The sequence below is a fragment of the Sylvia atricapilla genome, chromosome Z (assembly GCF_009819655.1).
Source record: "Sylvia atricapilla isolate bSylAtr1 chromosome Z, bSylAtr1.pri, whole genome shotgun sequence".
Lineage (NCBI taxonomy): Eukaryota > Metazoa > Chordata > Aves > Passeriformes > Sylviidae > Sylvia > Sylvia atricapilla.
The window spans coordinates 87,422,324-87,448,413 of NC_089174.1; the positions used below are offsets into that span (position 1 = coordinate 87,422,324).

At 41.2% G+C, this 26,090-nt stretch overlaps 1 protein-coding gene across 2 annotated transcripts in view; it reads right to left on the reverse strand.

Annotated features, from left to right (window-relative positions):
- The window catches only part of DYM (dymeclin), a 209,873-nt gene that overhangs the window by 104,617 nt on the left and 79,166 nt on the right, over positions 1-26,090 (reverse strand). For both annotated transcript variants that reach the window (XM_066339695.1, XM_066339696.1), the window contains exons 10-13: positions 24,762-24,940; positions 18,474-18,599; positions 10,953-11,066; positions 9,606-9,700 (exon numbers count right to left, since the gene is read on the reverse strand). In XM_066339695.1, coding sequence (XP_066195792.1) covers positions 9,606-9,700; positions 10,953-11,066; positions 18,474-18,599; positions 24,762-24,940 — 514 coding nt within the window. The remainder of the gene's footprint in view (positions 1-9,605; positions 9,701-10,952; positions 11,067-18,473; positions 18,600-24,761; positions 24,941-26,090) is intronic.

Here is a 26,090-nt window from a genome sequence, read left to right on the forward strand (position 1 = left end):
ATCACAGAAATAGTTATTTCTGTAAAGGTTTCCGCAGGTATTTCTTCATCTTTATCAGAAGAGAGTCACAAGATCAACAGTTTCCAGGCTCCACCAAAAAATAAAAGTTTAATTCCCCAATTTGAACATTATATCAAGTTATGCTGTTTCCAAAGAGCTTGTGTGGCACAGTAACAATGAATGGGCCATTCATAATAATTAAAGATGTGACAGTGGGGCCTTCTCCCTCCTCACTCCAGCTCTGTGTGACACATGTGATGATCTGGATGCCCTGAAATGGGGATCAAGGCTTCAAACACCTCAGTTCTGTGCTGGTTTGAATCACACACCCTGACAGGCAGCGACTTGCAGTTTGTGAGACTCTGAAACACCACACAATTTTCTGGATGGCGGAAGAAAAATGAGTTGTAGTAGTGTCTTGCCTCCCAAAAATGACAGAATTACCCTGCTGGTTGTTGCCTACAAGTCAGCAGAGACACAAAAAGTAGTCCATGAAAGAGTGAACTACCTTGTTAAAAGCTAAGCTTTCAGAGTGGTGCATATTTTGATACGCTCTTTTAAAGCCAAACCAGCAATCAAACTGTCATTTTTAAGGAGTCCTGTTAACATTAACTGCAGAGCAGAAGACAAGATAGTTTAACTGCTCTGCTCCATGTGAAAAGACCCTGACACAGAGAGAAGCAACTGGTTCCCCAGCAGCCCTCCATGGCTCCCACTGATCCATCTGTCCATCTGGGGAGCCCCCGTGACCCGTGTGCTGGGGCTCCTGGGCTGCAAACACTTCCAATGGCACGTGGGGCTCACGCCAGATGGGGGCCCAGGGTATTACTGTCCTATCAGATGCCCACTCACAATCCCCAGCAGGTTCAACCAGGCTTAAACCAAGTTCAATGATATTTCCACGTTGGAAACAGCTGATATCAGCCTAAAACCTCACCTCCATATGTTACACACAGGCAAAAACAGGCGAGCACACATGGGGTACTCCTCTGGCTGTTGACATAGCCAAAGCAGCATTTTAGTACATTTGACCACAACTACACTCAATTCTTAGTAACAAAGGATGCTTCTTTCCTCTTAAAAATTAACTTCATTCTATTTACATCCCTAAGTCACGCCAGCAAGAGCCCATTTGCTACTAATATTCTCTTTTCCCTTGTCAGAATCATTGTTGTCTTCCCTTTTGTCACAGCTTTTCCTACTAATTGCAATGACACCTCCCAATTTTGGAATGGCTGATCAGCTTATAAGCTTCCCCACAGCTAATCTAGGTCAACAAGCTACTAATAAGGCCAGCATATGTTTCTTTTATTTAACGCTATTGAGATCTTTATAAATCGCCTCTGTCTCCCAATAAAAGGCACCCCAGGGATTCGAGACCCTCTGTAGGTTTGAGGAGTAACAGTGGCAGAGCAGAGAATGAGAGGAATGAAAAGCACTGCACACAGAGTAGGGAGCCTGTGCCTGTGCACAGCTCAAGAAAGAGAAGGCAAAGGTGCCCAGGGTTTCAGCAGGTGGCTCAGTGTCTCCAGGTGTCACACTGTGCACACAGCCTGGGCTACTGCCAGCCCACAGGTGAAAAGCAAAGCTCGGGCTCAGGGGCTTGATCCTGCTTGATCTTCCATTTCCATAGTGTCCTCTTCCAAACACAGCCTGAGCATGGAAAATCATGAAGACCCTTCATCTGAGAACACATTGGTTTTCACTCTACTTGGAATGCTTAATAAAAATTGGATTACCACTTTTGCTGCACTGCAGAGGGGTTAAAAAAAATCTCATTATAAAGCAGTTTCTCATAAACAGAATATAGTTTTATCACAGAATCACAGAGTGGCTTGTGTTGTAAGGGACTTTCAAGATCATCTCATTCCACCCTCTGCCATGGGCAGGGACACCTTCCCCTATCCCAGGCTGCTCCCAGCCCTGTCCAGCCTGGCCTGGGACACTGCCAGGGATCCAGGGGCAGCCACAGCTGCTCTGGGCACCCTGTGCCAGGGCCTCCCCACCCTCACAGCCCCCAATTCCTTCCCAGAATCCCGTCTCTCCCTGCCCTCTGGCAGTGGGAAGCTATCTTATATCCAAGCTAGACAATAAATGGTTTATTTTCTGAACAAAAAAATAATGTTACGAACTATTTCGAAGTTAAGATGCACTAAATTGTCTTTGAGGATTTTAATTCTTATTTTTGAGGCAAAATCAACCAGTCAGCTCTGCAGCCTTCCATTCTGAAGAGGATTTATTGCTAGAACCTGTATCTTACAGGCACATGGTAAATACTTTAAATGGTAAAGTGATGGATGGAGAGAAAAATCAAAATAGATTTTTCAGAGTAACAAATTCACCAGTCCAAGTATTGTATGGCAATGTAAGTGTGTTGGGATGAACAGGTCATCTGCTACTGCTTTAGAGCAAACACAGAAATTAAGCAAGCTGGTTTAAGTTGCAGATAAATAACCTGAGGCCATATCCACAGAGAGATGCTCTTTGCCTGTTCACCTCAGTGACATGATGATGTCTGCATGAAAATAATCAGGGATAGGAATTACTAAAAGCCACCATTTCTATCAACAGGTTTCCCCAAAGCACGGAATTGGAGAGTAGGGCTGTGGGGCTTCCTGCACTGGCAGTGAAATCAGCATAAGCCTGAGGTAAAAAATCACACTTAGAAAATTTAGAAAATAGTAATACTGTTGTGATAACTATCACTGAAATAATTTCTTTTTAGTGCAACCCATACGTGATTCAAAAGAGGACAAAAAATATCTTTTATTCTTGAACAGCTCAGACTGGAGGTACTTGAGTTTCACTATCAGAAACCAGGGATTTTTGACTATTCCCCTCACGTTATTTGCAGAGGCAGATTTCACCGCTTTAGTGAAACTGTTCATTACTCTCAATTCCTTCCTTTCTTCTTTTCTTTTGGTTAAAAAAAGGGATGGGAAAGCTGATGCTCAGAGGGTTCACTATTGAGCAGTACAAAGCTGATGCTTAGAGGGTTCTGTATGTAACAGCTCTGGCCACAGGGCACTAATTTCAAGAAGCTTCACCGTTTTTTATGTTATAATTTAACCTGTGAAGTGTCTCAATGTCTGCTGCCGTGGGAGCAGAAGCAATCTCTTTTCTCTGGGGCCTGCCATTGAGAACACTCCTCTGCTACGATTAAGAGATCAGTAAACTGAGATTTAATTTAATGGCCCAATTAAGAGATGAAGATTTGAACCCTGATTGTAAAAACGTTGTCTATTGATCGTTCCTACAGTGCCCTTACAGGCTACCCAAGCCCAGGCTCCCAGTGTGATGCAAACTTGTGTTTCAAACCATCCCCAGAGCTGTGCAGCCCTAAGCAACATAAACACAGTGTTCCAACAGTGCCAAAGGAAAAGGAATTAAGGAGGGCGGAACCAGTTTTCATGTTGTGTGTTAATCAATGTATCGGTTATAAATCAATCACTGAACATCTTACTGGTGTTATCTTGCTTTTTGACTACTGAAAGATGACCTTCCTGAAATTAAAGAGCTCTTCAAAAGAAGGTTTCCTAGTGTCAAAGGGCTTCAACACACAAATCTGGAACAATTTTAGCAAGTTTTTTATCTGAAAAACTGCTCTAATTTAACCCCATCCATTGTTCTGCTGTAAGAAAGATGCCAGAACAATGAGCTTAACAAAATTACTGCACACTCTATTCATCTAATTCTATTTGCTCAATTCAGACATCTCAGTTGAAGTCTGAAATGCCAACTTAGCTCAAATCTTATAATTTAAAAATCACAACTCCTGTATGAGAAGCAGCACTTCTGTTCTATACCCACATTTCCAAATGAGAATTAAATTAGAAAGCAAACAGGCATTCATGCAACCTGGATTATGTTTCAAAATTTTTCCCCTTAAGAAGCGCATTCGAGTTTAAGAACTCCCATCTCACAACTATCTCACTGCTACTCCCCAATGAAAGAGGAAGCTCTCTGCTAAAGAGTTTCCCAGAAACACTGTGGACATCAAAGAAAAAAGGCAGGAACACAGAATGCTCCCAAAGTTCTGTGGGAGACACATTTGTTTATCTTCGTATGTGAGCAGCCTAGAGAATTTTGAACCAGTAATTACATCTCATTATTGGCACTGCTAAATGATACAATTAAGCAATTGGTATATTTTAATTTCATCACATTCACACACCAACAATTTCAGATTTTTCGGTTCAGTGTGGCCTCTAACACACAGGTCAGATCACACAGGTCTTGCTGCTCTATAACCATTTTTCTTCTTTGTTGAAACGCAGTGATTCACATAAATTTTTCTGAGCTGAGAATCGATCAAGAGCAGCCCTGGGAGGAAGGAGAAGGTGCTGTGGGTGAGAGCTGGAGCTGCCCCAGCCTGAACCCCCCGTGCCCTGGGCTGATCCCCAGCGTGGGCAGCGGGGCAGGGGGGATTCTGCCCCTGTGCCCCTGTGCCCAGGTGAGAGCCCACCTGCAGAGCTGCCCCAGCCCTGCCTCCAACAGCACAAGGACGTGGAGCTGCTGCAGCCAGTCCAGAGGAGGCCACGGAGATGCTGCCAGGGCTGGAGCCCCTCTGCTCTGGAGCCAGCCTGGGACACCTGGGGCTCTTCAGCTGCACAAGAGAAGCTCCAGGGAGAGCTCCCAGCCCCTGCCAGGGCCTCAAGGGGCTCCAGGAGAGCTGCAGAGGGGCTGGGGACAAGGCCTGCAGGGACAGGACACAGGGAATGGCTTCCCAGGGCCAGAGAACAGGGTTGTACCAGGTATAAGGAAAAAAATTATTTATAATTACTTTAAGGAAAATATTGGACAAGGTTTTGAGCAACCCAGTCTTGTGGAAGGTGTCCCTGTCCATGGAATGGAAATTGGAATGAGATGGGCTTTAAGGCCCATTCCCACGGAAACTATTCTGGGATGGTACGAAATACACTGCAGTAGCAAAACAATGTTCCTGTAGAAACTCACACATTACAACTTAAAGACAATTTTTAGTTCACCATAAACGGGGCTTAAAAAGCACAGTTTAAAGTAACATCCTGTACTCTTTTTCCTAAACAGCAGTCGTAAACATTTTTACTCAGGAAAATCCCATCAGACTCCTGTAAGAGGAAACCATAGAAAAGAAATTAAATTACTAACACAGAAAACCATAAAGCAAATAAATGGTTTGTTTGGGGAGCTGAAATGTCTCAAATACAGCAGCACATATCATCAAGGACAGCAATTTTCACAGTAGCTTAAGAAGCACAATCAACCCTACAAAAAGATGAAGACTTCTTCTGAAGAGTAAAAAGGTAATTCAGGGCTTCATCCTCTTCTCAGATGTGAGGAACTACAGCAGCACAGTCAGATTTTACAAGCACTGATATTTAAGGACACTACTCACAAAAACTTATTTTAGAAAATGATAAAAAGGTTTTCAGCTGGTATGTAGGTCTCCAGCTTTGCTCTCCAAGCAGGAATAGTAGGGCTGTGATGACTACACAGGTCTCTGATCTGTACCCCTTTAAAGCACACATTCTTCTCTAATTCCACTCGACTCCTACCAGCATCAGGAGAATTGACACGAACCTCTTTCCTCATGAGAGGAAGAGGTTTGTGTCAATTCTTTCAGTGAGATTCATTCCCTGAATCTCACTGAAACCTCTGTGACTACTAAAGAAATTAACAGAAGTGCAGCCAGTCGAGTTCTTAGTGTCTCACACAGCTCTGCACATGAGCAGCTGTGGTGACATACCAAAAAAAAAAAAAGGAAAACTGGATGGTGTTTATAGCCCCATAAAGCAATTTAATGTTACAAGTCCACATCTAATCAGTGAGGTGCATGGCAACCTCTAGTGGCATAAGCCTGCTTAGGAAACTGCAAACATTCCAACACATGAAGCTATAGGAAAAACATTTGCCTCAAGTGAACGTTCCTCTTCTTGTCACTAATTTTACCAGTGACATGAAGATGAGATGCTAGAACACAGCTGATCCAAGGAAGACCCTCCAAGTGTTCGATATAATACAGCAGTCAGGCAAGCTGCAGAAAAGCCAGATATCAGGAATGAAATAGGCTCCCAAACAGGCTAAAGGAATTAATACTGACTGACTTGCAGTGTTAAATGACAAACTGTACACCTGCACCACTATGCAGGTACATTTAAATATGATTTTAAGACACCACAAACAGCAGCACTCCACGGTGCAGAGCAGTACCACCCTCAGCAATCTGCTGATAAAGTAACTCTGAGTAATTAAACACAAACCCATGGTAGCAGTGCACAGAGAATCTCAGAATTATCAAATATTCTGAGCTGGAAGGGACCCACAAGGATCATTGAGTCCAACTCTTCAATGAATGGCCCATACAGAGATCAGAGAAGGGTTTTGAAGCCAGGGCAATCTACAACAGAGGACAGCCAACACTAAGTGAACCCTGGATCTTACTAGGAAACATTTATTACTTCTATTTTTAACTTCCAGCAGCTGCTTGTGATAGATTTACACAAATCTGACAATTTTCATGCTTTGCTGGAACGTGATACAAATTACCCAACATTATGAAGTTGTATTTTACTCAGTTCTTAAGAGCACTACATTGAATATTCCCAGCTCATTCTTTCACAGAAAATAGTCTTCAGAATTTAAAACAATTGGCTGTCTCTGCTCAGAATAGGATTAGGAAAAAGCCTGCATGGAAATGGAATTAATTCTCACATTAAGGAAGGAGTCATTAGAGCATCTGGTGAGGTTTAAATTATGACTGTCTATTCAGTTGTATTGCTAAGCAGATTGTAAGTGTTTCAGAGCTACTTAATTTAGAAACCTATACCCTGAAATACCTCGTGTAATATAAAGTACTATTTTGTTTTTCCTTTGCAGAAAACACTTTCCCGTTAAGATGCTTGCACTCTGACAGAATAGGAAGCAGAATAGGAGTACAAATTCACATATTGTGCTTTGGCATCATGGAACAAAGCTGGGTCCATCACTGCCGGCTAAATTTAATAATTGTGGATAACAGACTTCCTAAGGTAGAAAAAGGAAGGACCATACACGACTCAAACACCAGCCCCTTAAGAAATACATGTATTTGTACTGCTTTTCTTGGTAACTCAAACTTCACAGCAAATCTTCACAGTGTATTTTGAGAGGCAATCAGGTTGAAACACTTCCTCGATCGTGATTAAACCTGCCAAGGAACCAGGGCTGTAAAGTTCCTGAGAAGAAATGCAGTAAAGTCTAATAGGAGACAGGCTGCTCCTGGAACTGGCTCTTCCTTCCAGCCTGCCCATGTCCTAGCCCCACAGGACACTTTACAACGGATTTTAATACATTTTTAAAGTAGTGTCTTTTGATTTACAAGCAATCATGATCACAGCGACAAATTAAATTCCAGTCTTGGTGGTCATTTTTGCCTATTGTCCAGATGTACAGTTTTCTAACTCCAGAATAACATCCTCTTTCCCTAATATTCCTCTTGTTTTGCTGGTTCTGTTTCAAATCTAGAGTCACCTCCTTCATTACAACTTCCACTTAATATGGAATGCCTGGCTACAAGAAGACAGAAGCTTAAAAGCAACAGCATGGAATACCTTTGGACTATGTAAGAATGTCACAGCATACATAACACAGATCTTACTGCCTTTTTTTTTTTTTTTGCTTCTTCATTTGATGAGTATGACCATTCAATCTACCAACTCTCACATTACTTCCAGGCAGAACAATACAGCTCCACCCCTGCTGGCACCCAATGGCTGGAATAGCCAGCATCCTTCTCTCTGCTGCCCCAGCAGATCTACCATTCTCCCAATGCACTGAGGTCTCAGAATAACTTATAGGATCATAAGATAAAATTATGGAACCATTTAGGTTGGAAAAGCTCTTGAAGACCATCGAGTTCAACCATCTCCCAGCACTGCCCAAGGCCACCACTGACCCACGTCCCCAAGTGCCACATGGATTTTTAAACACTTCCAGGGATGGGGACTCCCAACAGCTGGACTCGATGATCTTCCATTCCACTCTGACAGAATTTCCTTTTCCTGTTTGCTGCTATTCACCCCTTTGCCTTCTTTCCACACACATCAGCAGAACAAGTCTGACTGCCTCCAATGACAATATCACAGCTAAAAACTCAAGCAGCAATGTTAAAGTCATGTTGTAACTATGCAGGTCAAGAGACATGAGAAATAAGGCTCACAAACGTTAGAGGATACTGATAAAATGTTGCATGAAATAAGTGGAAGAGAAATTCTTGGGTCTTGAGACTAATGAGATAACTGCTTCCTGCCTCAAATGTAACCGGAAGAACACATCTTACTTTGGGCTGCAGAAAGAGATGTAGGATAAAACGGAACAAAATTAGGATGCAGGATTCTAGGAACAAGCTCTGAAGTGGCACATGAAGTATCACAGTAAGAACCAGACCAAGTTTTTGAGAGTCAGAGAAGTGTAGCTCACACGCACCGGGACCTCTGATTTCAGAACATTCATTGCAAACGCTTGGAAAACTCAGACTCCATGTCTACGATTTGAAAAATGAGCACAGCAAATATTTAAGACAATGTCTGTGGCAAGTAAGGGGAAAATAGCTCCATTTCAAACTCTGAATCCTCTTTACTTCTGCCAAGAGTATGAAAAGAGGGCAAGCATCAGGCAGGTGAAAGGCACCAACACAATGCGTTCATTCTGGTAACCTGTCCTACTTTTACCACCAACCATTTTCAAAGGAGAAGTGTCTTGGAGAGAATTAAATCCTCCAGAACAAGCTGTATGTCATGTTAACCCAGTCCTTGACAAACTGTACAGGTACACAATTATTATTCTTGGCACGCAGTCTGTACCTGACAAGCCCTGTAACAATTTATTCCGGATCACATTAAAGAGGACCTTCCCAGCTTCCCTTGGAGCGTGGAGCAAGGCTGGCTGCCAAGATGAGAAGGATGCCTGGCACAGGGTTACCTGCCTTTACAATGTGCTCTGCAGCACAGAAACACAATAGGAAGGACCAACTTCAATATCTGCTTCTTCAAAGTTATGGCCTTGTTTTAGAACCAGAGCGGATACTGACTACTGACTACTATACAGGATGATAAACTTTATCATTTGAAAAGCATAGATCTGGGCTTAATTGCCCATATTTGCAAGGTATTGTCACTAAATGATCATTTTATTATGTCTGATTTAAAAAATAGACCTTTTGCCAAATATGCAGAAAGAAATAAGCTGAAAATCCATGCAGTATAGTACTTGAGAACCACCATTCAGTGCATTTTTATTATAAACTGAATATATGACTGAATTTGTAATTCACACAAATCCCTGAAAACCTTCTGTTTTGAAGGCAGCTATTGAGCTGCTCTGTTAAGAGGATCAAAAGGCAGAAGTTTCTAAGACAGAGAAACTAGTCTTTTTTCAGTCCATTCAGAGCAGGTTCAAATATAGAGCAAGTAGGATTTATTCCTGGATTATTTAGTTACTCAGTTATCACTTCGGTTGTTTAGTTCATTGGTATCTACCAAGGCACACAAAATTAATGTTCCTGTACTATTAAAAGCATACAAAATTGAAGTTTCTCTACTCCTGAGTTTGAGCAAAGCTGATTTTCCAGCAGTCTTTATATTTACCTGATGATCCTCTGAGCGGCGTACTGGTGAAGCGAGCGGAACTGTGCTGACATATTTGCTAAGGCTGCCAGACAATTTGTATGAAGGTATTTGTCCTGAAAGAAGAGGGAAGATAAAAAACCAACACATCAAACTGTTTGTTGGGTACACCTCTTGCAGGAATCGCTCAGAAGGCTGAGTAATATATGTTGTTTTAAAAGCACCGGCGGAAATGCAAACTGTATGCACTTGGTGATGTTTGAACACGTTTCCTTAAAATATAAGCCTTATAAAAGTGACTCTACACAGATTTCAGTGTATGTATAGACATGCTTGTATTTGTCCTTCAATGTTTATTTACAATTGCATCACAGTTGTTACATATACAGAGACATTTTCCTCCTCTCTACTTTCCTCTCTCTCCATCTTGGAGCCTTATGCTAAAACTTTATATTTCATAACTCATCTCCCTGTTGACTCTTTCACACCATTCCATATATCCCACTAGAAACTACAACCATATCATACTTCAGAATACTGGTCCTCATTTCAGCATCCCTGAAACCATTTGACCAGATAAGCATTTTTCTGATGGCCCTTTCAAAGTCAAGGGTTCTCACGGAATGAAACTTGTCCACTTATCCAATCCAAAAGGGATTAATTTCCCTGTTCAAGTCTAAAATACTCATTTACATAACAGATTCCAAATACTACAAATATATGCCAATTTGTTCTCATTCTTTCCCATCTTTTTTACCATAAAAGTAAAATCCTTCATTTTCCCAGTTTAAAATACATTTAATACTTAATGTAAAAAATTCTGTGCCTTTAATTGTTGAAAACATTCAGAAGTGCACGATACTATGTTTGTGTTTGCAAAAAAGGTAAAAAACCAAATGCTTGAAAAATGCACAAAATCAGTCCAGACTATAAGGCTCTGAAGTTAAAGCAGTTTTGCTTTGCCAGAGCTCAAAAAGGTCTTCTGGCCCAGTCCCTGCCATACTTCCTAAAACAACTAATAATAAATAGACCTGAAATTCCCACTTTTATGTCATTCAAAGGGGCAAGCAGCCTACAAAGAATTGCTTCTTCTCATGAAACTAAGGAACTCATTCTTCTCAACTGAAGATGAGCTTGATACCTGAATGAAGGTCTTTAGAGAACCACACTCACTGCACTGGAAGACAACACAGAAATTGTGCTACAAGCTCACAAACGTTTAGTTAAGACAGCTGATCTATTTTCTTCCCTCCTGCAAAACCAGATGCCAACTGGCTGCAACAGAATTAATAAAATCCCACCCCTCGTTTGAAACCGAATTCAAGCTGCTGAGGTTAGGAATTCACAAGGGCTCCACGAAACTCTTACCCTTGTCCGTGTCATGTTGTACTGGATGGTTCTTATCACAACCAGTATCAGAAGACTCCCAAGTGAGATCTCTGTTAGGACACGTTCAGCATACCAAGTGATGTTTTTCAGTATCTGCAAAAGAAAAAAAAATAAAAGAACAAGGCTCTTCAGCACCTAGGTCTGAATAAGAGCATAGGAAGCCGTCTGGAATCTCACATTCCTTAAGACATGAAAATTAGTTTCCAGTCTCAAACGTGATTCAATTTTTGTACTCCAAAGCATAATTAAAACAAAATTAACAAAAAAAAAAAAAAAGTCAGACCTCTGCAGCATTATCACCTAGCAGATCTCATCAACTTTAAGACATATGGAAACACACCAAGTGCAGAAAGATGATTGCATTTGGCAGTTAGCTAATTTCTATGCCCTGCACCACCACACTCATATACTTATTTTGATCTTACTTTTTACATTTTATAAACTCTCCATTTACACCCAAGACACCTGAATAATTCTGCCCGTGCCTTGCCATTTTCCCTCATCACTGGCTGGGCAGGAGGCAGCACACAGGAGCTCTGACTGATGGGCAAGAGCACACACCCTGAAGGCTGGGGACAGATAAACAGTGTGTTGGCTTCACACTGGAGCCTTTCCCTTGAAAAGTGTGAAGTCTCTTCACCTAATACTTAGAGATAATCACCAGCTAGATTAAGAGCATTGTATCTTTCACTGCCCTCCGCTCTCAGGGTGGGTGAAGCTAACCACCATTTCCAAGTTCACTGCAGAAGGAGAATCAATCCACTCTTTCCTTGTAGTCAGCCAACCTACATGGAGGAAACACGTGTACCCAACACCCTGCCTTGAAGGACTGGTAAAAATGACTCAACAGGAACTGTCCTAAAAACATGGAAAAGATCCTCTATAAATTCAGGGTTATTCCCGGTCAAAACATAAATACATTTAACAAGGACAACTGCAGCAAGTTATCGCTCTGTGTAACTTCAGAGGGAGAAAGAGACTCCAGGAGAGCTGCAGAGGGGCTGGGGACAAGGCCTGCAGGGACAGGACACAGGGAATGGCTTCCCAGGGCCAGAGGGCAGTGCCAGCTGGGATCTGGGGAAGGAATTGGTGGCTGTGAGGGTTGGGAGGCCCTGGCACAGGGTGCCCAGAGCAGCTACCCCATGATCCCTGGAATTGTCCAAGGCCAGGTTGGATAGGCTTGGAGCAGCCTGGAAGAGGTGTCCCTGCCCATGGCAGGGGAAGGAACCCCAAGATGAACCTTGAGGTCTCTTCCAACCCAAACCATTCTGTGAGTCTTTACCTCTAGAAACTCTTTCACAATATAAGAAACATTTGAAATAGCATCCCTATTATGATTCATGTCAATTGGTAAGTTGATGAGGTTTGAGATATAAATATAATTTTTTTAATTATATACAAAGCAACAAAATAAAAATTCAGATCCTTGAACATAAACTTAAAAATAATTTCTTAAAAGCATCTCCATTATCACATGCTGGACAGTACCTGGCTCTTTGTCAGCACCTTCCTATTTCCCATAAGGACGCTAAAATGAAGCCAGTGACTGTAACCTATAGATGGGAAAAACACTATTTCATGGCAAAGGTGACAAAATATCCCCAGGTACAGGCTGAGGTGTCATGGCTGATATTAAACACCTTTTGCTAAAAGGATCAAAAAATCAGAACAGGTGGAAGATGGAAAGACTTGAGAGGTATTTAAGGGGAGAATGGTCAAGGCTGAGGATCGAGTTGGAAACACAAAATCACTACAAGAAAGGTTTCCACAAATAGCAGGCGATGAGTGGATGTGGAAACGAGTATAATTTCTGGTTATAACAAGTCACTAATACTATTTTAAGACAAAGTGATGATGGTATAAATGAAAACAAGTCATCCAAGGAGTTTCAGTAAACAAGGACAACTAGTTGGGATGAACAACATAAACGATTAACAGGAAATGCCTGGAAGACAAAGGAAAATTCGCACATATTTTCACAAAAAAAAAAAAAAAGGCAACTGAAAATTTCAAAAGCTGTTAGTGTAAGTAATTAATGAATCACACGTACAAACTTCTCTGCAAGAAGATACTGTGCTAGTGCAGAACTTGATCATCCCAAGGCTGCTAAGCATAAACATATGGCAAGATATAGCAAGTTCATGGGTTACTTCACAAATGCAAAACGCTAAAGTAAGTGTAGACATCCATCTTGGTTGACTTAATTGTAATTTCTTAATAATGCTTATTTATGACTGTGTGAATATACCTGTTCTCAAGAGAAGATTTTACATAAAGAAATAAATTAAGCACTTTAACAAATATCTCAAGCTCAAATATCTCAAGCTCAGCACTGGAACCTTCCAGAAGAAAAACGTATTGTTATTTGAAGAATACATATACGATGTATATACGATCATATAACGTATATGATCATTAAATAATGGTTACTCTCAGTAATAAATAAATATTGCAGGGATAAGTTCTGATTGTACATTTCATTTCCTGACTTTTAAATACTTGTTGAAAATATAACAGACTTAAAAAACCCACAAAATACAGCTATGAAAATGGACAGTATAAAACACTATGTTTTGACATGACACACAACGCAAATTGAAACCAATAGTACATAAAGGGAAGTATTTCTTGATGATTATTGAAAAGAAATAATTTCACTCAATTTGCTCTGAAACGATACCCAAGAGTTTGGGTTGTTTTTTTTATTTTTTTGCCTCTTAGACAAAATACACTTATCCTGGCCAAAAACCCATCAACTTAACTGATTAAATTTCTAATAAGTTACTTTTTGCATTCTCTGATTTATGAGTGAAATAGCAAAGCAACCTCCTCCCACAAATAAAACAATCCCCATGTTTCCTCCCACCCTCTTTGGTGCTATTTTGTGGGGCACATCCCTGCACTTCACCAACCAAAGTGATCATGATTCACTCTATGCTGGAACTGAGAGCAGATTCCATGATGTGCTCCCTCCCACAGGGAGTCCCAGTGGGACAAGAGGAATGGGACTGGGACAAGTAGTCTCAAGCAGCACCTTGAGCCCTCCAACATCTCCAGAAACATCTTCCTCATCCACCCATAGATCTCTGCTGTATATAGAAGCCATCACCCTTCCTGTTTTCCCTCCCTGTAGCTTATTCCCACCTCCTTGCCCACCCAGACCCCATTCCTTCTCTGCTCCTTCACCACTCTCCCCATGGAATGGTTTGTGTTAGAAGGGCTTTAAAGCTCAACCCACCTTCCACTATCCCAGGGTGCTCCAAGCCCCATCCAACCTGTCCATGGACACTTCCAGGGATGGGGCAGCCACAGCTGCTCCGGGGAACCTGTGCCAGGGCCTCACCCTCTTCACAGGGAATAATTTCTTCCCAATATCCCATCTAACCCTGCCTTCTGTCAGGGTGAAGCCACTCACATTTGCCTACCCTGTCCATCCCAGTCTCTCATCAAAAGAAGCCTGACTTCACCTTCCTCAGCCTTTTGTCACTTTGTTCCTATCCTTCCTCTTTATTCATTTCTCTTCTCAGCATCCCAAAATCTTACCTACTTCTTGTTTAACTCTTGTCCCTTTTCCTCTCCTGCACCATCCCACGCTCCATGTACAGTCTCAGCCTGTTTCAAATTTCTCCCAACTGCTGTCACATCAGGGCTCCCATTCCTAGGCCTTTTCCTCGACGTGTGGATGTGGCACTTGGGGACAGGGCAGTGCAGGGGGAATGGCTGGACTCGATGGCCTTGCAGGGCTTTTCCAAGCCCAACAGCTCTGTGTGGTTTCAATCCCTGCCACGCAGCAGCAGGAACATCCCTGGGAGCACAGCCCCGTCCCACAGGAACTGGGAGCTGCACTTGCACAAGCTGCAGCTCGTCCCTGCCTATCTCAGCTGATAACATGATCCCTGGGCAGGGGAGGATGCACACAGCCCAGATGGCTCCGGGAGCAGCGAAATGAGAATATTCAGTTTCCACAGACGTCAGGCCACCTCCGGCTACGTCTCTGCTGCGCAGATGGAAACAGACTGCTCCTGTGCCCAGAGACTGATAATTTGGTCACATTTAGTCGTATTATCAGCAGCAGAGCCCTGGCACAAAGGCCACCTGCCAAATTTCAGGTTCTTAATGCAAAACACGAGGTTACCAGGGCTCATTAAGTAACACGTTGACAGCTGTAAGCATGGACAAAGACATGTCAATGCTGCAGTTTCACCCCAGAAACCTTCAGTGGTTCTCCCTCAAACTCTGAAAACACCAACCTGGGAAAAATGACAGTTGCTGAGATAACTATTCCTTCAAACAATACACTACTCTTAAAAAAAGAATAGATAAATTTAGTTATGAAGTTACATACCAGAACCTGTTACCTCTCCTCCACACTGTGGAAAGCAACCTGAACTGGTAGGCACTGAAATGGTTATTTCAAAAACAACAACAGCAACCACCACCATCCATTTGGGTTTCAAAGGCATGAAGCATGAAAAAATATCTCAAATTTCAAAATCATCTCTCTAGAACCAGTGCCCCCACTGACCAATTTCACTCGTTTGCAGTTAAGATTATAAAAGGGGGGAAAACAATTAAAGAGTTTAGTCCTGGAGTGGTCTTGCAAAAATAACTTTAAAAGAAATTAAAATGTTTTGATTAATCATCCTTTTGAATACCAGGGTCTTGGCTAGTTCCAACTCCAGGAGCACAAACTGCAGATGCAAAGAGCAGGAGCTCAATTCTGCATATTGAGCAGAGCAGTGAGATTCTCAGTTTCCCACAACTTTGCTGGTAAGATATTTTTTAACACCTAAAAATAAACACAGTTAAATCATGATTTACAGTCTATCACCATTTACTACAGCATAAAGTGCTACAGTAGCACAATAAGGTTACTGCTACATAAAATACTATATCATGTTATTTTGATGTCTGATGTAATTTTATGTAGCATTTCATAAATCAGAGACAAAAGATCACCAATACTTGTCCCTCTGGGGAATTCTTACATTTACTTGTTTACTCTGCTATTATAATTATTGTTATTATTAACGAAAGAAATTGAGTTCTGTGTGGTTACAGTGACCCAACTGCATTAAACCAATTGCAGGAACAGGACCTATGATCTTGATCATTATTTTCCAGGCAGTCAAAACCATATTCATTTTAAATAAAAAATGCTTCAGCATCCTACAGCAGTCAAAAACAGTTTCTGTGGTTTCCTGAGCTCCTTACCAGTTGGTATAAATACCAGATTTATAAAACATTGCTCACTAAAATTAATCCTAAAAATAATAAATAAATGTGGGTTAAATGCCACAAAGGAAAATAGCACATAAATGAACTGTATAGTCATGGTTCTTATAAGAACACTACACAGGATACACAGCAGAGAGAAAAACAAGTTGATCTAAAATTCAGCACATATTCTTTTCTTCACCCTTTACCCAAGTGATGGAAGAAAAAAATAATTCTGATGTAACTACTAAAATTTGGTATGTATTTGCACGCATAAGGTTTATGAAACTGATGCATGTTACGAAACATGCTTACATTTTTCAAAAGGCCTACACAGATTTTCTGAGTCCCATCATTTTGCAGACCTGTAATACCCTCTTAGGCTTTATGAGATGTGGAGTCAATATTTAAGAAAGTAGGAGAGCAATTTTGTACTTAATACAAGAGTTGTTGAACAGCAACTTGCTCATTCATACCTGAAAACATCTATTTAATTAATTTAAATACATGGGTGAGGGGAATGGATTTGAAAGTATGACTTTGAAATTTTTTTTCCGCTTACACTGATCTCCCTCTTTGAGATCTGTAGGAATGTGTAGGAGAAGCTCAAACAGACAGGTGTGCAGGCTCATGCACCTCACAGCCACCTCTCATTATCCCATTAAGAACCAAATCCAGCAAAACTCTGGACACACAGCACTATTAACAAATGAAACCAGGCACTATGGAGCAGGAAAATGCAACCAAAAGCAAGAAGCAGTTAGCGAAAACCTGAAGTAAAATCAAAAAAATTGTGAAGAAAATGGAAGAAGCAAAGGCATGACTGAAAAAAAGATCAGTGCAGGGTAAAAGGAACAAGGTGGGGTTTGTATTTTTATTAAGATAGAAGTAGTAAACCAATATCCACAGTGCAAGCAAACACTACAACTCTGTTGGCAGGATTAGCTGAAAGGCAGGATAAACCGGACAAGGAAACTTGATTTATGTTTTCATTCCACAGCTGGATCCTCATTAAGGAGTTTTAGGGAAATCTTCCACTTTTACTCATCCAGTAAGGAATTTATTGAAAAACCGTGTGTAAAGCCTCTAAAATGAATGAAAAGTGATAGGGGAAGAGACTGAGGCAGGAATGACACCTTGTCTGCTGAATTCCAACACTCAACAAGCCAAATATATGAGAGAGGATCAATGACTCAGTAACAGGGAACCCAAAAATTCACATCTCGTGTACCTTTACAGGATCAAGGCACACAGAGTTGAAGGCAGGAAAAAGCTTCAAGAAGGTATTTCAGTCATCTGCATGTTTCCTATAGGTGCTCCCAGAAGCTGCTTCCAAAAAGATATTCCCATTTATAGCATCTCTTCCTGCTTTCTACACACAGAGCTACACTAAATAATCTGAAATTTCAGAGAAAATATACTGAAAGTCTCTATTGCTTGGCACTGAGAGAAAGTGCCAGCTCCCTCTAAAATAGGCAGAAAATTCACTCAGGAGAGAGTTCTGTTCAGGAGCCTTGAAACTTGCTTTCAGCATCTTGTATTTCAATAATTTCACAAAGATAATAATTCACAGAGATAACAATTTCCCCAAAAGAGCATTTCTGTGTCCCAGTCAAAAAAAATTAAATCCAATCAGTGCAAATATCTCACGTAGTATCATAGTTTTAGAAGCTGGGAAACTGGGACATAATTGTCCAAGGTATTCTCCTGCACAGATGGTCAAGGTCCATCAAAGCTAGTAAAAATTTGGATCCTGTTATATGGACAACATAAAATAGAAATTAATCTAACAGAGAGACAGAAAAGGAAGTGCCAAGTAAGGAAGTAACATTTAGTATGGAAAATACAACTCCAGCTAAAGGCTGAACAAACTAGTTAAGCAAAGTTTTTCAAGAGAAATAAAAAATGTTTCCTGGTTTTTTTTTTTCCTCTCTTCTAGGCCCTCCACTTCCATGGCAAACATTCAGCACCTCTGAGGCAGCCTGCCCAGCTATTACTAGGCTAATTTGTAACAGGGAACACCAAACAAGACAGAAAAAAAGAGGTATTTGCAGCAGTTTCTCTACAGGAGAGAATGTGTTTGTCCATTTCACTCAGAGAAAAGTTTTGAAATCAGTCTTTGGTTTCCTTCTTCTTACAAAAGGAAGATGTATATGCCATCAGATTTGGATAAGCTCATACAGCCTCTGCTGAGGGAACAGATTTGCCAATGTAACTACTTAGAAGTAAATATTCAGATTAGTTTTTAGAGCTGAAGCATTATTGACCAAAACAGCAACTCACCACTTCATGAATGGATCGGTTGAAGCCATCATCCTCAGTAAGGATCAGCAAAATGATAAGGGCCATGTAAACATGGTGTGAATTCCTCTCCTCAACGTGATACAGAATTTCAAGAATTGGCAGAACCTTTAAGGAAGGAAAAACGTATTGATTAGTTTAGTCTTCTAATATCTCAGACACTGAACGGAGGAGGTTCTAAAGGTCCGATGTATAGCCCTGCCCTTGACAATTGTATCAATTCCTCCCTCTTGAAACAACCACCCCTGATACAGGGTCCAAACATCTTTCATCTGCTCCATTTTGTCTCCCAAGAGAGCCTAAACAAGTGCTTTCTTGTGGTTAGAAACGGAATTTCAATCCCTAATAAATGGGATTCCCAGCCATGCCAGTTACAATAATCTCCAAATGCTTCAGTCCTCTTTCTTACACTATGGGGGAAAGAAAATTGTTAAAGATTTCCACCAGTCCAAACAGCAAAACAGTTGTGTCTACCCACCTGTGCCACCACGAGTCTGCTCTGAAAAGCCTTTTCCCATCAAACCTAGCCAAGCACGTCGAAGTTGAGGTGAACAGAGGCATTTTGAGACGTGAAAGTTAAATCCCATTTTGGTGCGTGAAGATAATACCGGAAAAAAACCAGTTTGAGTTGGGTTAAGGCTAGAAGAGGCCTGTTTTTCCAATTTTAGATAATGTGCAGCCAAAGAGAACTGACTGATCAGAGTTCAGCCCAAGGTCTTGCAACATTTCCACCAGGAACAGCTTAAGCCAAAGCCTTGCAATAATAACGAAAATGAGATTTCATTGCAACAGCAAGCATACCTGAATGCTAGTCTAAAGTTAATCCAGATGCAAACGCTGTCCCTCTACCAAATGAAAATTAGCTTTCTACTGCCTCAGTACAACGTGGCTTCCCTGGGCTGCAGAAATAGGCCGAAATCACAAAAAAGCCCTGGAAAAAGGAACTGGAGAAAGCTCTCAGTTCCAAGAAGCTTCTAGACACCTAAAAACTTGCTGTTTTTCAAAACAGGCCAAATGCAGCTGGATGAATCATGTGAAATCTATTCTGGTGAGCAGCCAGGACACCAGTGCTTCACAAGCCTCTGAAGTTACCAAAATGTTCTCTTACAATCAACCATCCCTGAAACAGTTGGGACATACTAAACCAGAGTCCAGTTTAGCATGAAACGGAATGAAATGAGATTGATCTAAATGCTGCAGGCCACAAAACCTTCTGACGCATGCTTTGGTCAGAGTCAAGACAAAATAACACCAGAAACAGAGGGAGAATATACTTAGAGCAATATATTTATTAATATTAAATAAATATTAAAATAAAAATATTTTTAAATGACACATTGCAAACATCCTTCCCTTGCCATTTCAAAGTATCCTTCAAAAACCTCTCTCCCCGGTTTTCACTAGTGTTACCATCTTTGTGTTTTCTGAATGTCAGCCTTGAGTAAAGACCAGGTTTTCCCTAGAACTTCTAATTAGTACATAGGCAAAAAAAAATTTGTCCTTTTCCTTGGATGGGGAGAAAGAGAGACAAATATCACTGCTTTAGTCCACCATTCAAATTGTTTCCAACACTTGCATACTGCTTTGCACTGTAAAAGCTGTCATTTCCACAGCCAAGAGTTATTATAATAAGTTGGATAGAGCTGGAAGCAACATAAAACTAATGAAGACTTGCATTTAAAACTGGACTTTTCAGGGAGAACAAAAGGCTTGCTGAAGGTAACCACTGGAACAACTTCTTAGTTTTCTAGACAGATCCCAGATGGAAGCACAGAATGGTTTGGGTTGGAAGGGACCTTTAAAGATAATTGTGATTCAGTCTGGTTGTGTTAAACCATACAAACCACTCTGGCAAAACACATTTCTTCAGAGAAGCCCAAAATATCTCCTCTGTCTACGCACATTAATACTAATCGTAACTGAAAAAGTCCATTCATATCCTCAAGTGGTCCAAGTCCTACAAGTGTGTTGCTACAAACTACATTTAAAAATACATATTGAGACACTGCAGCCATTCCCCTAGGAGCCAATATGTGGAAGTGCTGTTACTAAAGCTCCATACTTGCTACTGAAGGGTAGTCTGGCACTCCAGATCACAACAATCAGTCCTCCTGTCCCAAACAAACCTCTGCTGCTTCCAAAACCTCCACTCCTTGGGCACGTTTCCCTTTTCACTCCTCTTTCAGGCTTTGGGCCGTCTACACGACTGGACAATACTCAGGGAGACAAATGGCAACTGAATTCTCTCTTATGTGCCATTTCCGGATGGAACAGAATAAATCTTTCCACAATCCTTCCTCCTTACAACACTTCTTCCTTTGTGTATCGATAGCTGAGGTGCATACATACCTTTAGGACAAGTATTACTGTCCTCAAAGCAAAAACTAGTTCACAAGTCACCACTTTTATAAAAAAGTTACAATATAAGATACTCCAATCACATGAAAATGTAAAATTGGAGGTGCCTGGGAGGAGTCTTGGGTGGAGCCTGGAGGAGCCAGTTTTCTTCAAAAGAGGAAGACTTTTAGGCAGTTTCCTTGGAGAAGTCAGGGTCTGAAACCTGAGTCTCAGGTCACTAGAAGAATTCAAAGAACCCCAGGAGATGCCTGGAGGAAGTCTCAAATTTATCTTGGAAGCAAGATCTACTATGTAAGGAGCAAAAACATCTCAGGTAACTTCTCTGAAGGAGCCCAGGCCTGCTGCCTTGGACCTCAGGTGTCTCAAGTAAAGGTGAAAACTGCAAGAGATGCCTAGGAGGAGTCTGAGGAGGATTCTGGAAGAGACAGATTGTTCCAAAAGAGAAGAATCTTCTCAGTTAATATTTAAGTTATATTAAAATTTATCTGGACTTTCAACCAAAATACATTTCTACACTTCTATGCTGCACACATGTATTTATTTTTATATTTATATATATCTTCTTATGCAATGGTTTTATCTTACCCTATATTGAGATGACAGCCACCACCCCTTTTGTATTGCTGACCCTTTCCTCAGAGTCATCACAGTACCTCTTCTGCACCACTACTAACACTCCTCTTCAGGAGCAGCTTTTAACTGGCAAGAAACAGCCACCATCAAAAAGTTACTTTTAACCCCCAAAACAAATGGCAGGCAAAAAGAGACAGTGAAAATTCCAGGTGCTATATCCAGTCCAGGGTTAGTTTCCCTGGTAAAGTTTAAAAATACATTGTCTTTAGTAATCAAACAAATAGCAAACTGCTTAAGACGAGTTTATACTACAGGAAAAAAAAATACTGCTGTACCATCAGCTGATATAAAAACATCACCATGTATGTTACTTCATTCCAGTCATGTTGAGCAGAAACAAAAATCTCAACTCTGCAGCCAAAGCAAACACACCGAATAGCTCATTCCTTACGCACAGAAATCTCACTGGTACATTTACTTGCAATACTGGTGCTTATTGCTCTTTCAAACAGAAGAAGGCTCAACAGCCTCCCATCCACAGACCAGAACACTATCCTTATCAAAAAATGTGCTAACTGCCCTCTATTTCACCTGTCCCACCACCTTCTAGAGAATCCCTGCGAGCATTTTGAGGACAGACAAATACTAGATGTAAACTTCTCTAACAGAGGAATCTCTAGCATCAGATATTTAATGCCGTTACTCTTAAAAATGAAGTCATGAAGGACACACAAAGATCCTACTCATTTTGCCAAGCAGAATTATAGTAAGAGCAAAAAAAGGTTCTTTATTAATAATAAAACACAAAGCCCAACAAAAGGTGAAGGTATTTAGCTATAACTGGCAGAGGGAGATTCATACAAATGAGGAAGTGAGCTGAGGCAGTATCTGCTACACCAGCTAAGAAAAACAAACTGTTTTAATTTACAAGTTAAACTGAAGTTGAAAAAGAGCAGAGACACATTTCAAAAATCCTTATGAAATGTTACAGAGCACCTTCTGGTGATGCTTCCTGGGCACAGAAAGGGAGACAAATTAAAACAGGGGAAAACACAACATATGGGATGCGCCGAGCGCAGCGGAACAGGAACAATCTGCAAAACCCCCTAAAGTTTAGGATGAGCTCTGAGCTGCCTGTGGACGTGATCTCTCACACAGCACCTCTATACCTTATGCCTCACCCATCCAACAGCCTCTGTACAAAGAGGCCACTGATTTACACCACAGGCCTCCAAGAAGTCTCCACCCTCTTTCAAAGATCATTTTGACTCTGAATTAATGACCTCACTGCTTTTCTCCTGCACCTCCGGATGGTGGGAATCAGCCTCCAGGCTTTAGTTCTTATCAACCCCCTCTGCAAGCACAGAGTCCTGTTTTTTCAAGGATTCCCCTTTATGAAGGCACATTCATACCCTTATGCTCCCCAAACTCTTTTCTGACCAGCTAGAGTTAGCTTCTTGGGCCCCTCACAGTGTTATTGTTACTTTTAAAGCCAAAAACCTCCCAACACTGATCCATTTTTCAATATTTTATCAAGGCTGGAAGTACAACACCAGAATAAGTACACAGTGCATCAGCACCACTTCCATACAGGGAAGGAGAACCAGCTCTAGTACTCAAGCCCCTTGATTTCATTTTCAGGTCCAAGACTCAACCTTTTTCACTGCTGGACTGTAGTTAGAAGATCACGATTTCTCTGACCAGTAGCCCTCCCAATTCTTTCTGGGTCTGGCTCAGCCTGCCTTACTGAGCACTTAAAACTGCTCTTCTTAGTTAGTTGCTGCTTATCTTTATCTACTGTTTATCTAAAACAAGAGGACTGGACAAAGACATCAGTAACTTGTCAGTAGTGATCACAAAGAGGCTGCATGAAGAGCAAAGAAAGAGCATTTTCAAACGTTGGTATTGAAAAAGAAATTAAAATACCCACAAAAACAGACTGCTGACTTTCCAGTGATGCTTTTCTGAATTTTTCAGCTTTTCCCATGAAGTGTTTTAAGTTACTGATAATTTCTGGGATTTTTTTGACTAATTATTTTTTAGGTGGTAATATATGAAAATATCCTGTGCTGCCTAGATTCTGAGTACCTGCATATTGACTTGTTTTGACAGATGCACCACACTGTTTTTCTGGAAGATTTACAGTGTACCAGACACCATAATTATAAAACAATGCACACACCTAATATTTACTTGTCTAGAGCAACCTGGGATACTGGAAGGCATCCCTGCACATGCAGAGGTTGGAAAAAGATGGGCTTTAAGGTCTCTTCCAACACAAACCATTCTGGGATTCTATTCTATGATTCTAAAGATACCGCAAATTGTTATGGTTAGCAGCTGCTAACTTGTCATATCACACACTAGCAGCCCCAAAAATTATACATGACCATTTGTTCACAGAATCCATGCAAAATGACTCAGCCCTTGCCTACATAATCTGCAATGGACACAGGAGTTCAGGCTTGAATCAATTCAGCATCCACCATCTCACCCTAGTTTGCCAACAGTGGCGTCTATCAACTCCGATTTTAGCAATACATCTGCTAGAACTTGGACTGAAACCAAACTCACTCCATATCTGCCATCAAACAGGCAAGGGATCTAATTACCTGGCAAGATTTCAAATATTAAAATGGAAAGGGTCCTCTATTCTGTTACCAATTCCCCCAGATAGCCATTATCTTATTAAAGGAATGCTTTTTAATAAGTAAGATTTGTTGAAGTGGTTTGTGACATTACTAAAGTGGGGAGCATAAGCTAATTTATAACCTACAAAAACCATACCAGGTGTCTGTTATATTGGCCATTAACCACAATCCTATTTAAGCGGCTAAAAAGGCACTACAGTTGTATTTCTATAAAATCTGTGAGCTGCTCCTTGAGGAGTTTCAGTCTTAGGTCAACCCTGTAAGACATTTGGCATGTTAGTCCAGTTACAGCTCATTTTGTTAACTATTACTCCTGAAAGCACAGAGCAGGCTTGTGCAACTTTTTGGCTGAATACCCAAAAGAGGTAAATAAAATAATGAATGGAACGGAATCTGCTACCAGTTTCTCTACACCACGATCAGAAGTGGGCAGGTTTGACCTGTGCCATGACAGCTGCATGGAGAAAGAAGGAATCCAAGATGGTCTCGTAGCTTTACCAGTGACTGCAGTGATGAGCACCACACTCCTGAGAGGACATAACAAAAACGAGTGAGCTAGAACTGGGGAATGGGAGATCCAGAACCTACTGCTCCCACTGCAGAACAGAGGCCACTGGCAGCTGGTGACACCCAAAGCTGCAGGGCCAATCCCTCGTGATGAGAACAAAGGAGGCAGAGCAAGACTCACCAGATTTTCTATGTCTGTCCTTGCCAACACGTAGGTCCTCACGTTGCTGTTCTGATGCAGAAGCATGTACAAGAGAAGAGTGGCCTGATCAGATTTCTGCTGCTCACATAAAGCTGTGTACAAACTGTTAAAGTTGATCTGGAAAGTGTGTGGATTTGATGACGAAAAAGCGGTGTTATCTGAAATAAGGAAATAAAAGAAAAATTTTAATGAATACATTTATCATTCAGTTATTTGTTAACTGTAAAAAAATCTCTGGAGGAAATATTTAATACATCACAGAAAAGTGGAAACAAAAATCATCCATGACTCTTTATCACCAATGGTCATGAGCCATAATAGAGTCTCATAAAGCTTTGGTTGTGCCAAAAAGCTGAGGTTATCCTCCCACATAAGCTTAAGTAAGATCCTGGTACCTGCACAAAACATTCACCTTTTTTCATAAAACAATTTTGTCCCTCCATATGGCTTCCACCGCTAGGAAGGAATGTAATCCCAGGAGCTGCTGGAAGGGGGACAGCCACAAGGTCTTCTCCAGAATCAAGATATCAACAATCAACTTCCAAACCCTGCACATCAAACTTGCAGGTTTAGTTCTCTGGTATTAAGGCAGAGTATCTCCCATCCATCTCTTTCCTGGCATGAAGGGTGGATGTGTACATGGATCAAGATTACTGTGATACCTCAGTGAAACACAGGTGTCGGGATTTTAGAGGTGTGTGGTGGGGAATTTGGTGGGTTATGTAAAAGATCACATTACATTGTCTGACATCCCTCAAAGTAACAGCAGTTTGTTGATAACCACAATATACTCTGTGCCATGGCTGGAAGCGAAAATAAAACAGATTTCTGTCCACAGACCCTTTACTAGCTTCAATAAAAATGTCCATCTGCACAGATCTCTAAGGTCTAGAAATTCTGTGTAGAAACAGTACTCCCAGGGAGTTTTTGAAGAAGATGGAGAGTGGATAAATTTTTACATGGGCAAATAGCCATAGGACAAGGGGGAAGGGTTTTAAACAGAAAGAGAACGTATTTAGATGAGAGATCAGGAAGAAATTCTTCCCTGTGAGGGTGATGAGGCCCTGGCTCAAGCTGCCCAGAGAAGCTGTGACTGCCCCATCCCTGGCAGAGTCCAAAGCCAGGTTGGATAGGGGTTGGAGCAACCCGGGATAGTGGAAAGTGTCCATGCCCACGGCAGGAGAGTTGAAACTGGGTGATCTTGAAGGTCCCTTCCAACTCAAACCACACTGTGGTTCTACGATTTTAAGCCCCTATTCTTATTGAAGTTTGCTAAGTGGCTTTCAGCACAGACGAACAGGGCAGTCG